This window comes from Chaetodon trifascialis, chromosome 3 (assembly GCF_039877785.1).
Source record: "Chaetodon trifascialis isolate fChaTrf1 chromosome 3, fChaTrf1.hap1, whole genome shotgun sequence".
NCBI classification, from domain to species: domain Eukaryota; kingdom Metazoa; phylum Chordata; class Actinopteri; order Chaetodontiformes; family Chaetodontidae; genus Chaetodon; species Chaetodon trifascialis.
The window spans coordinates 14776843-14791579 of NC_092058.1; the positions used below are offsets into that span (position 1 = coordinate 14776843).

At 42.0% G+C, this 14737-nt stretch overlaps 1 protein-coding gene across 4 annotated transcripts in view; it reads left to right on the top strand.

Moving 5' to 3' along the window:
• bsnb (bassoon (presynaptic cytomatrix protein) b) overlaps window positions 1–14737 on the top strand; it is a 65107-nt gene continuing 50370 nt past the window's right edge. For all 4 annotated transcript variants that reach the window (XM_070959777.1, XM_070959779.1, XM_070959778.1 and 1 more), the window contains exons 1-2: window positions 1–316; window positions 7819–8209. In XM_070959777.1, coding sequence (XP_070815878.1) covers window positions 138–316; window positions 7819–8209 — 570 coding nt within the window. In that variant the 5' untranslated portion in view covers window positions 1–137. The remainder of the gene's footprint in view (window positions 317–7818; window positions 8210–14737) is intronic.

A 14737-nucleotide genomic window follows, 5' to 3' on the forward strand; every position in this document is an offset into this window, starting at 1 on the left:
GCGTGCTCCGTGCGGGATGCTGAATTGTAGGTGATGATGGCGGAAGGGGAGCTGCGCTGAGTTTCATCTGAGTTTTCTCCACAGCTGTAGAACCATCTACAACATCGTTTCTCTCCGTCGAGACCTATCCCGAGGCGATGGGGAACGAGGCCAGTATGGAAGGGGAGGGACAGGCGGGACAGCCCGGCCCCGCCGTCCCTGCAGCAGGGGCTCCGGCTTCCATTTCAGCACCACCGGACTCTGGACAGCTCATCAAGCCCAGCAATGGAGCGCCAGCCGGTGGAAGTGTGGCTGGACCCGGGCCGGGGATTAACAGGTAGCCGCGATAGCTAGGGCGCTTCTCCGCCTAACTGTGGGGGGAAATCAGGGAGGCTACACGGCGGCGTGGCGTGTACGGTACATCTGTACGGTGTGGAGCGTAGATATAGGATCAACCGACTGCGTGGAGATAGACTTGAATGGGTGCTTAATTATTTATTTCAATATCCTTGTCAACACAATTCACCACCCCTTTTGAGACCCATTTCTGCTTTTTGGCAGCACCGCCCTGTTACTCAACGTCAATTTGGGTCGAAGGCAAATTTAATATGCAACGCTTTCGATGTAGAATCAATAATACGTAAACACGGCTTTCAAACGCCTCAATAGGCATTTCTACGCCCGTTTTCACGGTGTCTGTCCCGAGGCATCAGTGGCTAAGTATCATGAATGAACGAGCGACATTTTTCTCCTCATAGTGAGCCTGTGCCAAGTAAATATGAATACTTAGGACTGCGTCTCACAGATATTAATGCCCCCATAGCTCCAGGTGATAAATAAATTAGAGATGTAAATGATGCAAAGTGCTCTGGATCTCACGTTGAAGGAGGGCTCAGTCGGTTCCATTACAGCCCGATTTCCTGAACATGCTTCGACATGAATGCCAGTAACTACAAAGTCATTCTGAGAAATCACCTTCCTCCTGATGAGGAGGCGTCTGTGTCCTGATGACAATGCTGCCGTGAGATATCGGCAGCGTCATTGTGAGCACAGGACCGTAACGCCATATGCTATAGCTGTCTCACTTATCAGGTCTCAATCCAAATCAATATGCAGCTGGTGGAAATTGTTTTTTCCCCGCCGTCAACTGCACAGAAAAAAGGGTAATATCTTCTGGAAGAATGGTTTTGCATCTCACCATGAGAAATCCAGACACAGAGCCCAGACTCATCGCCAGTGTTGTGGCATTCTTACATGACAACATTTCCACTATTTTGGCAGCCGCATATGAAAATCCCATTGACAGTATAGGCTGATCAGATACCAGCTTCTCCCAAAATCATGTGTGTTTCATCACGCGTCGTAGCCTGTAGGTCTGTATTTACCGTGTGGGTGTGTGGGAAGGATTACCCTTCCAACAAGATCTGATATTGCCTTAATTACACAGTTCAACAGTTGTAGACCTGAATACGCACAAGCGGAGGCACAGCTGCATCTTGGATTTTCCTCACCATCTTACAGCCCCTCTGTACTCGCATTTTAGCTCGCCACCTAAAAAGGTGTATAGATTTTTTCCAGCTACAAACCTTCGCTCAAGGCTAAGGCTTGTGTCACTGGCATAAGGTTTGATTTGTGCCATTTAGTGATCATCAGGTATGCTGAGCTGTAGACGTGCGACTAGAGACTCAAATACCTTTCCTAATGTTTAGTCCAGTCTATATGTTTGTGTTTGGAAAAAAAGCACTCTGTATATTTACTGTAGGGCAGGTTTAAAGGCCCATAGCTCCCATGTAACCTCATGATTCTTTTATATCTTGATTTCTCTCTGGTATCCACCCTGAGGCGTCTCATAAGGCGAATGCAAGCGCTGAGAGATTGAGTGTGCTGAGAGAGGACTGGTGAGAGAACAAGAGTATATCATGTGGCTGCTTAAAATGGTTTTTCTTCAGATCGTGGCCCTACGTTCAGTCTTTGCCTTGAAATACTCTTCCACAAAGAACTTGCGAGAGTGTGAGAAACAGAGAGACGGTGGCTGGGTTGAGACTGTAGATAGGAGACTTTCATCTTAATTAAAATGAGTGGCAGCATTTTATGAGTTTGCCTGCTTATATGAAAGAAGACATATATATATATATAATATTCATCGCAGTCAAAGAGCTAAATCTGAGCCCATATATGAATCCATGAAGCGATGGGAGTCACCCTACCCTTCTGCTCCACAAAGCACCACAATGTTTTGTTCTCCAATCATAACAGCGTTGACTAAGTGCACAGTCATCCTGACCTGATGACCATAACTGACAAGCATTCCGAATAATAAGAAATGCTGCCTTGTGTTGAATGCAAGCTGCGGATATTTCCTGTACAACAGTGCCCTCAATGTGCTGCTGTTTCACTGTCGTGTCAATGTTCTCTGTTTGACAACTGAATTGTTGAAGAGCTGTGCTTGCCCATCATGTAATAGTATATGATATAAGTGCTGAGAGCTACTTGATTCAGTCTGTCCAATCAACAGCAATCTGCCACTGATGTCAGCTCTTTTCAAACAATGTAAATCATTAAGCGACGTTCATCAGGATCAATCGAAATTCTTTACAAACCCCGATAAAGCTACAGTTCGCAAAGCCGATGAAAATAAGAGATGCAGCAGTGTTTTAAGACACAGTGTACAAACAGTATGCCCTCATAATTAATTTACCGTCAGCAAAGAAAGCACTGCTCGCGATGTAGCCTACACATAGCAAATGGTTATCACAACTCAAACAAATAATGCAGAAGCAGCTCTTATTATTTATGATACTATGACAGCCGTAGGATACAGAAAACGAATGGCTACTTATGAGACGCTGGCAGTGTAATGTTGTTCGGAGGTCCAAATACACAAATATCAGGCAACAAGGCTTGTGAAAGTTTATTTAGAGCACACGCAGAAAAGGAAACATCGCTGATAATCCTGTTTGTGCATTATACGTAGGTGGTGAAGCCACCTGAACCAGTACAACATCCTTCCTCAGTGTGTTGTACTGGTTCCGGTGGTAGATGGTCCATCTCAAACATACTGGGGTGCTTGGAGGACATATTGGTGCCCCAAAGGCCATTTTGTAATTCTCAGCAACCAATTATTTGAAAAGTATATAAGCACACCTACAGCTGTTCTTAACGTATTACCATCAATCCTCAAAGACTCTTTTAACCATCTGGATGAAAAAAATATGTTGACGATAAAAAAGATTCATCACCTCTTTGTCAAGTTGACTCTGTTTCCTAATGTAGGAAGTGAGAAGTGAGACATGACCTCGCTCTCACAAGCAAATTATGAACGTGTTATTTTGTATGAAAATATGCAATATTGGAAAGAAACATCAATGTAACTGATTATGTTTTGGAATTTTTGCTGTTGAATGAATGTTTTTCGGACACATGTTGCTCATGGCTACCACCTTTGTTTTGATTTGGGAAAAGAGGCGCAGCGTGGGGAACAAATGGAAAATCTGTTTTGTTGTGCAGTGGATGAAATATTTTGTTATCCAGGTGGTTTAAGACTCTTAAAAGATTCTGAAAATACCTTCAAAACAGCGTTGTGTTGTTAAAAAACCTTCTTTCAAAGGGTTTTCAAAGATCACCATGTATATATTTTTAGGAAAATCCAACGCTTACCTCTTTGACTTGAACGTATTGCTTGAAGCTTCGGTGCACTGCCTCTCATCTGAATGTCACTGGAACAATCAGCATACCATACCTAGTTGTAGCTGTAACACACACTACGTTTGCTATCTTTGGGATCACTGTTTAAGGGCCACTCGTGGTGATTTTGATGTAGTCTGCTTCATGTGACAAGCCTTTTCTTATGTGAGGCACTGCAGGTGGGAGATTTAAAGTCTCAGCCCCACAGCTCCACCGTTTACATTTGACCAACATGACAGGGAACAGCTCGTCTGCGCAGTAAGCTCTGCCTCACTCATGTCTCAGCTGCTCATCAATTATTTTTCCAGGGTTTGCCAAACTTGGCTGATACTAAATGATGAAATGTTTGCAAATAGTGGAAGTGCCGTAGCTTATGCCACTGCTATCCACCAATGATTAGTTTAGTGAATATTGTAACATCCCTGGCTTGAGACTATTTGTTGTGTCACAGTTTTAGCTTATTGAAAAAAAACCTTTCACATTCATTTTGTGTCTGATCCCTTATTTTATGTTTGCTGCTTGGATTTCTGATAGCTAACAGCATCAACCACAAACTCCTTCTTTAACAGGATGCTTTGTCATCATTTTTGACAGAAATCACTTGAATGTGTGTCAAGTCCTCTTTGTTCCACTTTAATCCTGATATCTTACTAAAGCACTTCAACACAGCAAACCTCTTGTTTAACAATCAAGGTATCCAACAGCCACAGCATGACAAAATGAAATCTACTACTTGAAAGTACATGTATTTCCCTCTCCCTCATCTAAAAGGTCAGCAGTCACTGATATTCTTGAAGCCTTGTACAAACAGCGTGCTAGTCCAATGTCCATGAGCAGACGTTTCATGGTGGATTCATTCTTCAGTTGATGCCTTTAACATGCATTAAGCCATTATGTATAAACAACGCTGTCTAACATGCATTTAAGTCTGATGGATCCTGAACCTGGTTCTGGTTTGACCTTTAAATATTACCAAATGGACAGCGCAAGATAGGTTTCATTCCGAAGCCTGAGTTACCCAGTTTCATTCCCAATGGACGGAGGAGTAAATCAATGAGAAACATATAGAATCTCCATTATAGGGATGCTGATAGAAATATACTCTGTCAGGCTAAAATTAACTACCCGTCGATCAGATAATTTCCCCTGTTCCTAGAGACATATTTGACAAATCAGATGTCAGTGTGAGGCAACTAGTTTTTTTCAAAGGATGATAGATTTCTGCATATTTTATTTGTAAAGGGACCTATGTAATTTGTTTTCTTGAAGTGCTTTTTATTGTACTGCAAACCCCTTTAGAGTAATGCAACGGGTCTACACTTTGTACCAGCCGGTACTTTGATTTATGCTCTTAAAATCGGTATTGTCAGTTACAACGTGGTATTGGTGCAGCACTACTGGATACCAGAGAAATGGGCACACTTGGCTGCTGAGAGGTTACTGACCTTACCTTTGATATGATGTTGAAAGAATCCTTTCTTGTTCTGTACTCAAACTGAAAATGGATTTGAACATTACATTTTAATCAAAGTTGTTGTCAGGAGCCGGAGAGGCTCTGATGCTTTCTTGGCTTTTTTTTTCTGTGCCTTGTAAAATATCGGGTGTTTTGAAAAAGGGGAAATACTTTGTTTCTGTTATTGCTTTTTTCCCCTATATTTTTCAAGATGATCAAATGGTTAGTATATTTGTGTGATGGAGTACCCTAAACCTTTCAAACCAGCATATTTACTCTGGTTGGAGACACCATCCATACTCAGCCACTGAGAAATGTTGTGTTGACTTGTCCTGACTCGTTGAGGCAGGATTGTGTCTTTGTTCCCAGGGTCCGATGTTCCCCACATCAGTATTCTGTTAACACACATAAACCCTCATACTGTGTTTGGTTCAAATCCCTAACCCGAACTTATTCACCTTCATTACCCCTATTCACTTTTTGCCAAAAGTTAGATGAGAAGATCGACACCACTCCCATGTCTGGACTAGCAGCCTCCTAGCTTAATTTAGCTTAGCCTAAAGACTGGAACCAGGAGGAAACAGCCAGCCTAGCACTGTCCAAAGATAACAAAATGCACCCTCTAGCACTTCTAAAGCTCACTAATTAACACAATACATCTTGTACATGAGAGTGGTGTCAATATTCTCATCTAACTTTCAGCAAGACAGAAATAAACGTATCTCCAAAATTGTTCAACAATTTCTTCAAGTGACACTGGGATATTATCACATGTATTATTGGCGCTGTGTAGAAAATTGAACTATCTTTCTGCTTCCTCATGTTAGAAAGTTTCACAGGGAGCACCCATTACATAAGACTGGCAGCTTACAAGCCCTTCTCTAAGCACTTTGTAAAAAAGCATGCAATTTGCAGTGCTTTAGACAACAAAACCACAAGTTGTTCTCAGTGGACTCCCATTCACTGATGGATGAGAATATCTAAAGAAATCTTTTGAAATAGTGTCTTCCTGTTTAAACGCTCTTTTTGGAGTATCATTAAGCCATGCCTGTGGCTTTGCATAAATCATAAGAGACTCCTCTTGGTGTATTTGCCATTCATGTGATAATTATTATGTGAAACTAGCCTCTATCTTGTGAGGACAGACTAGAGTTGTCCTCTCTGTCTATCGGTGGTCAGTAGAGCTTTAGACAAATCCTCAAAATTCCAGTTTAGCCTCAAACAGAGTGAGAGTGGGGGTCAGCACAGTGTCAGGACTGTGTTGAATTTCAAATGGAACAGTCTGGTAATGGTTAGAAAAATGCAGGTTTTTCCTGATGTGCTCACCATAGTGAACACAGGACTCCTGTGGAGAGTGGAGGAAGGAGTAGTGCAGCACCTCCAGTCATCAGCTATGACTCATAATTGCTAACGTGCTCTATTTTAATTCTCTTATTCCTCCCTTTATTTCCACGATTCGCTCGCTGTGGGTGCCGAGCTGCTGGTGAGACTGTCTTTGAAGATGATGTGCATGACAAAACAAGGTCTAAGTTGTTATGACAGTGGAAATCCTCCACTGCTATTTAAGCATTGGCGTGAACGCCCGAGGGCCCGAATGAGCAAGAAAACCAAAAGTTTACAATGCTGTTGTCTGATACATTACCTTTGTTCCAGAACACAACAGCTTCAAAGAGTGAAAACAAGCCACAAGGAGCACTTCACAGAAACTGATAGAGCCAATATAAAATATTCAACATATGCCTCTCTGTTGGCCAAAGGTTTGAGTAGTCTGATATCACACTATGAACAACAATAAAACCTTTTAATGGCATGTGGACCGAGTGCATCTCACAGCCGAAGACTTCCAAAATATACCACTCAGGAAGAAGTAGTGCTCCTTGTTGAAATTAAGTAGAGATTACTGGCATTAAAACCCACTGAAGGAGACAATGAATGCAGCTCATCTAAAATATATACTTGCATACACTACATATATTTACAATGCAGTGCTTAAATGTTACGAGCTCTACAAACTAGGTTGCAAAGCTAAATTCATCATTTCCCTCAATCACTGATTCCATCTTTCCTTTTTTTACACTCTGTTCTTCTCTGATCACCCCCCTCCCACCTAGTCTTTCCCTCAATTGCCCCAAAAGGGGTGGCTGTGGTTTTGTTTTACAGTGACCGACAAAAGAAAAATTAAGCTGGAAAAACCTCTTTCCAGTGTCTGACTTATAGACGTGATCGAATCAATGTGTAAAGAGTGGAAAGTCTGTGCTGACGTAAGTGAAATGTGTGCGTGTCTGTGATTAACGGACTGCCACGGGCTGCAGTGATTTTCCACTAGGACTGTTTGTTTGTGTGTGTTTGTATAAGAATAACAAAGAGTGAGCGGATTCCATTTTTTTTTCCACGTACAGGAACAATAGGTGCAGTGAAATGTAGTGTGGCATACTGATTAATGTTGTGCCAAAAAGGGTGTTAAAAGTAAGATTTAGGCAAAGGAAATACAACAGGTGAGAGGACAAATGCGACAAATTACAAATGTATGTAAAAAATGAAATGAACATATGTTACAAATGTAGACAAACTTATCAGGAAATACACATAAAATCCACATTCATCACACACATCACTTTGGACATGCTTGAGTGCAAAGGTGTTTAGGTTTAGCTACCCAGGTCTAATATCCACTTCTGTGTCCTCTTTATCATCTCTACCAGACCACCTCCGTCAGACCCAGGACCTAAAGCAGGAGTCCAGAGCGGTCCTGGGACAGGGGACAGGTTGGCCTCCCACGACACCCCAAAGCACGCTGGACCTCAAGGAGAACAGGGCCAGGGTCATGTGGCCAGGAAGAGTCTGCAGGTGGATGTGGGAAGCAGCAGGACTGGGAGGTCCCCCTCTGTGTCCCCGGACCGAGGCAGTGTCCCCACCTCCCCTTACTCTGTGCCACAAATTGCACCCATGCCCAGCAGCAAACTGTGCCCCGTCTGCAAAACCGCCGACCTGATGGGCACCGGTGACGACAAGCCCAACTTCAACACCTGCACACAGTGCTGCTGCATGGTGTGCAACCAGTGTGGCTTCAACCCCAACCCTCACCTCACAGAGGTAGGCAGTGCTGCTCGTCTGCAAGGATAATACAGTGTTGTCCTTTTTTCATTGTAATCTTTCTTATTTTCCCCCCACTTCCATAGTAATTTGCCCAATGATCAACCTAATGCATAAACATCGTATAGATGGTGTGCATATGAAATCGCTGCTGTCACTCTGCACTGAGTTAAAAACATAGTCAGCATCTGCCGCGGTGCGTTCACAAGGAAAACAAAAACATCTAAAACACTGCTAAAATGGTTAAAAAAAAAAGAAAAGAAATATCTTTTGTGCAATCGACTGCACAAACAGATTTAGAATTAATTCAGGCATGCGGTATTACAGACTGCCCGAAGGCTGAAGAGAAGAGGAGGAATGGGCCGGTTGCGTGACGTCGACTTACCAAGGACCGAGTTTTCTGAATGAAACACATCATAGATCTAAATATTTCTCAGACCTGTCCGCAGGTCAGGCTGACAAGGGTTTAAGGTTAAGTGTAACTTCATTTCCTCAACATGGAGCTACATATACAGTAAAGACATATAAGAGTTATGTGTATTGACTGCTATCGCCTTTAATTTTTCAGCATATCCGTTTCCTTTCCTCGCAGCTGTGTAACAGTTCTACCCATTCATAGCATCCATAGTGGGTGGTGGTGAGGGAGGTGGTATCATGTGACAAAGTAAGTCAGTGCATAGCTGATATATGCAGTGTCTCGATAAAGTATATTAACAGGAATACAGAGTCTCTAACAGTGAGTGTACATTGTTTTCTGATGATTCAGATGCTACATTCTGCTTTAATTTGCCCTGTGGTGATTTATTCTCACTGACATTTGTGAGTAATGTCAGTGATGACTATTGTTATCAAGTTGGCTGTGACCAGCTCACAGGCCGGATGGCACCAATTGAGTGAAACTGAGTAAGGATGTGAAATGGTTGCATGCCGGCTGAGAGCTGTGAACTTCCTAGTTCCTGCCACTGTTTGCCTTTAGTGATGAAGTGTTTAGTGATCTGATGGGCTCATGCTCTTTCCTCCTCAAAAACCTGGATTATCGCACAAGTCTGAGCTGAAGTGCCCGGTAACATATTGGTCACTTCCTATTAGCTGTGATGGATCTTAGGCCCTTATCTTGAGCGGTACATTCTTTTATAGCCGATGTTACAAAATAAATGTATAACCTTGAGTCCAAAAAATCTGGAGCGCTGCGTAAAAGTTAAATAACAGCAGAATGCAGCCACTTGCAAACAACTGAGTTTACTGGTTTTACAAAGTGTTCCTGAGCCCATGTATTAATATCCTCCATACAATAATGTGTTCACAGAGTGGTGAACCTCGCTCCATCTTTGCTTGTGATCGACTGAGCCTTTCCAGGATGCCCCTTTCATACCCAATCAAGCTGACAAAACATAAAATATATTGTATTTTTTTCAATGCAGCATTTGTCAAAAAGGATTAGCAAATGATCACATCCTGTTTTATTCATGTTTCACTCAGTCTTCCAGCTTTTTTGCAGGTATTAATGTATGAAGTGATATTTCAACAGATATTTACAAAAATCAATGAAGTTGATGAGGTGAAACATTAAATATATTGTCTTTGCACTGTTTTCAATTGAAGCAAATGATCACCATCCGTTTTATTTATGTTTTATACAGCATCCCATGTGTTGGAATCAGGGTTGTATATAACACGAACAAAGCTATGTCCGCCCTTTCTGACAGACACTCGTGAGCATCCAAATCACGCCCAGAGCCTCTCCCAAACAAAGCTTTTCATACTACCACTGAATGTAGCACAACGCATCTCCCCATCACTCACAATCATTCATGTGCATCTAAACAGTCATCACTGTTAACAGGTAGCTGAGAAAGCCTATTGCCTTCATCCTAAAATAAATCACTCGCCTAATTTGAATTAGACTATGCCTCACTGTTACTGTGAGTCAAGTGTGGCTGTGTCATCTGTCACAAAGTTTCACGTCAACTCCAATGAGTCATGTTGCAAATTGCGGCCAAGATGCACTGTCAGTTAAGCTGGCCTACAGGCTATCAGAGCAACTGTAGGCTGAATAAATACTAGGATTTAGGGAGTCAAATGTTTAGTTTTTGAACTGCAGATGTGTCGATGTAGATGTATTACTTGCTGGAGTGCATATGTGTGTGGATGAGAAGGGAGATTCTGCAAAAGCTGGAGCGAGGAGGTCGTGGTGGATGGAAGGACTAAAAAGAAATGCGTGGAGCAAAGTGGAAGACAGACAGTAAAGAATAGATCGTGGCAGGGAGTGAAGGAGAGCATGGCAGTAAAGAGGACTGCGGAGGTGGATGTTATGGGTATTTTTCAGCTCAGCCTTGGTGAGCTTGTCAGATGCTGACAGGGAGAGAGACACAGAGGGAAAAAGCGCTCAGCCTCTGGAGACCTGAAGATTTACCCCCCTAACCTACTTAGCATGGATTGGGCTTTTGCCTTGCTGCTGCAGATCTAACACAGCCTTATCGCTCATCAGTGAAACTGATGATGGCCACGTTGTTAGCGATCAAGGTGACGATAACGTTGAAGACGGAGATGACTGGAACTGCAGAGATGTCGAGGACAGACGCGGAGGAAAGGGTAGCCATGCTAAAAAAGTTACTCTTAACAGGATCAGGTATCGCTGTACTTGTGATCAAACTTTCAGGATTATTATACTTGTTTTTGTTTGTGCTGCACACAGCTGGTGTTTTGGTGGAGAATTCACTTGTGGCGTTTTGTATTAAAAAAAAAATTTATTGCAGTTCTCTCTTGACAACAACACAAGCTCAGTCCAGCTTCACACTCTGCTCTGTAAGAGATGTGTTTCTGTCTGCAAATAGTTCACAGACCCTGATTGAACTGTCTGAGATTACGGGTGTAATATGAGCAAAATCTGTTATCGAAGAGGATTTCCCCTCAAATTACAGAGAGATGGCAGTGCTGATTAAAGTGTTGATAACCGAGGGCGATTCCATATTTGGATATTTTAGATTATGCTTATTCGCCACAAAGTCCCAAATGGTATCTCCAGCCTGGAATCAAAAGTCTAAATTAGAGCAGTTTTTTTTACATGTAGGAAGAAGTTGACTTATCAGTTGAAATTCTCAGAGAGCCCATTTAACATTTGATCAGTGGGCTTGACTAGTGGTGATTTAGTTTTCACCAGTGGAAATTAGATTTTGACATGTCAAAATGTCACAGTTAAAAGGTTAATTAAAGACATGCGGAAAACAATGTGGACATGTTACAAATAGATTTTCACATGCAGAAAGGACATGTGGACCAATCAAAACTGCGTTAAAGATATCTTTGATTTCATTATAGAAATCAGTCGTTCCTCTCCCACGAGTAAGAATAACGATTACAGGTATCTGCAATTGAATTTCCTCCTAGAAAAAGGATTGTGACTAGTGGAAATGTAATTTCCCATTTCAACAATTGCATTTCCAGTATAATCTGATATTCTAATAACAACTTCAGATATGTGGCGGTGATATCAGCAAAGGACCATAAAGCCACTGGTCGATTTTAAATAGGTCTTATGCTTCATGAATATTCAACACATGCTAATATGTTACCATATTTATATCACATATGTTGCCCAAACTACCAACCTCTTCCTTTCATGTACGTACGTTATTGATGATATCTACAAGGACATTTTGCAGAGTGGAATTTAGATATTTAGAATTGCATTTATGACATCTGCAATGTAACAACCGTTTCACTAGTGAGGACTGAACTGTAGATGTTATTAATTAGAATTCCAATTATCGAAATTACATTATGGATATGTTCACGTGTACTAGTAACAAATCAATTGTTAACATCAAGTATTAACATTTTAAGTAGTGAGGAATGAATTGCAGATATCTTTAATTATAATTGCTGTTAGTCCAAATGATGTTGTGGATATGTTGGCTTTGAATTCTAATATGTCAAAAAGCGGTTTGTGTTTCCGCTGCTGATCAAATGATAAAAGGGCTTGTTGTTCATGTAGGATTGTTTGAGGAATGATAACAATTGTTGAAATACCAGTCAGAGCTGTGTTAAACAACCTGGTGATGGGGATGCAATTTAGAGAGATGTGAACAGTGAGCAACAAATGGATGTTCGCTGCCACAGTCTGTTACAAGGCTGTCAGTCAAGCTGAGACGCCGAGGTTTATTTAGAAAGGTTGACTGAGAATGTGCAAGCAATCATACACGTGAGCTGGCGTGTACGTGTGCCCATGTGATCGTGTTTTGACGTAGATAACAGCAAGAAAAAAAAAAATTGCTTGGTGTTTTTATGAAAAAAATAGTAATGAAGGAGGTGTTTGATTAAAAACGTGATGAAAGAGGGAAGGAGAAAGCCAGACGCAGCCAGAGAAGAAGAGAGAAACTCAGAGACGGAGAGTAAAACAACAGAGAATAAGAGCTCAGAGAGATAGTGAAAGTACCACAGACCCCCTCCTGCGCGACAGTGCTCTCCCACCATCGTACAGGGGAACATCTGCTTTATAATTGGTCCAATATCTATTTATAGACCCTACCCTCCTTCTGTCTGCAACGATGGCCGGGTCCTGAGAAGCCTCAGCTGAAAGAAAGAGGGAGAGAGAGCTGTGTGAGAGAGCTGTGTGGAAACAGGGGGAGACGGAGCGGGAGAGGAAAGCATCATCATAAATTAACCATAATAGTCAGTGTTCATACTAACGCGATGCAACGCTGCAGCTCCAAGCGTCGCAATACAAAAATACAAAATACAGAAATAAATCAAAAAATAATTCTGGGGCACTTTTGAAAACAAAGCCTTTTCTCTCCGCAGCTCCGTGTGCTTCTCCATGATGAAGGCGTCAAATTGCCAAAATACTCTGGAGATGGATTTGAAAGGTTCTTTGAACGCGTCATGAAATGATGACTTTTTAACGCTCTTGTTTGAAGATTTCCTTGGAACTGCCTCTTTCTCTTTTAACCAACAATCCCACAAGCTGAGGAACAGTTTTAACAAACGCTCCCACACAGGAGGCTCTGCGGAGGCACTCAGTGTATCTCCTCCTCCTCCTCCACCAAAATATATCAGATAGGTGGCCGCAGTTGACGGTTGCGTCAGATAGATTTTAAAATTTCATTAGAAGGGACACTCCAGAAAGGTATTCATTATTAATTTAGTCATTTCAAGCTGCTTTAGTCAATCATTTTATACTGACGGTGGATGACATGACGACTTGTCGGTCATCCAAAGGTGTCGCTCGGAGCAGCTGATGGCGATTAAACAAAGCTAACGGCAGAGTGAATTTTAGACATTTGTACAGCCAGCATTGTGTTTACAGCTTGTTCAGCTATTGCTGCTTTAAGGTTGTCCTTCATGAGTAAATTTAGAGTGTAGGCCAGAAATAGTTTTCCACCAGCACTGCTTTTGTAAGAGAGGGTTTTTAGCTGTGACTAGCCAATAGCATGAGTCATGCTGTTGGTCAGTCAGTCGAATGCTTCAGCCCCCTCCTCCTGCAAAAAGACCCTGCACATGTTCAGGAAGATACCTCTAAGTTTCTCAGTGACAGACAGGGGTGCTGCAGCAGACTTCACTTGGACTTTAATGTTGCCCAGTTTCCAATCCCAAGGCCCAAAATTGATTTTCTCAAGCTGCAGCAGTAACACCAACCTGGGAGAACAAGCTGCCCGTGGTGTCATAAGAAAGCATTCTGTTATTTTCTTCAAAGTGTACTTGAAGGCAACTTTGTAGGCTGTGAGTGTCTCAGGTACAGTATTGATCTCAGTTTGAGCCATAACTTGTGATTACTTCTAAACTCTTCAAGACTTTGCTGCTTGAGTTGTCATGTAGCTTCCATATTGTTTATATAAGTGACCCCGTTCAGATTATCCATGGTGTCATTCTTCTTAGAAAGCTTCTCCAACTCATAACGAAGTGAAAAATAAATGAAAATAAATATGAACTAAAGGGATGCGGTCATATCATTGAAGGATAAATCCATTATACTGTACCTCGAGGGAGCTGGAGCCCGGCTCCTAATCCCCTCAAATTAATTCAAATATTTAGCATCAGGCATCTCTAATCCCACTCTAACTTTGCATTATGTGGCACAAGAGATTCAATGGCATTCAGATCCAGCAAAGTGGAAGACAATGAGGTTGTTATGTGGATCTGTCACTAATATTGTCTTGAGCTTCACGTGAGTTCTAGCCAAATGTTTGGTTTGCGCATGTGTGTCAGGTGTGTGTCTGTCTCTTGCATGGTGTGTGCTGGAAGATGGTCAAGAATGAGTGACTGAATGTATCCTGAATGGAAATGTAATAATTCTGTTTGTGAGACCAACTGCTCATCATCAAAGGTTCTGTGGGAAAATTAGCCGTTTAATTATTTGCGAGGACAAAGAGAACCAGAGTTTCGTCCTTGTTTTCCAACCAACAAGACAGCAGCAGTCAGCCTGCCTGTGTGTCATTTGCTGAGTTAGCAACTGAGGCTTCAGAATGAATTAAAGCTGCTTTCCCTCAGCTGACACATATGATACAGTGAAAATGGCACGACGGCACGACG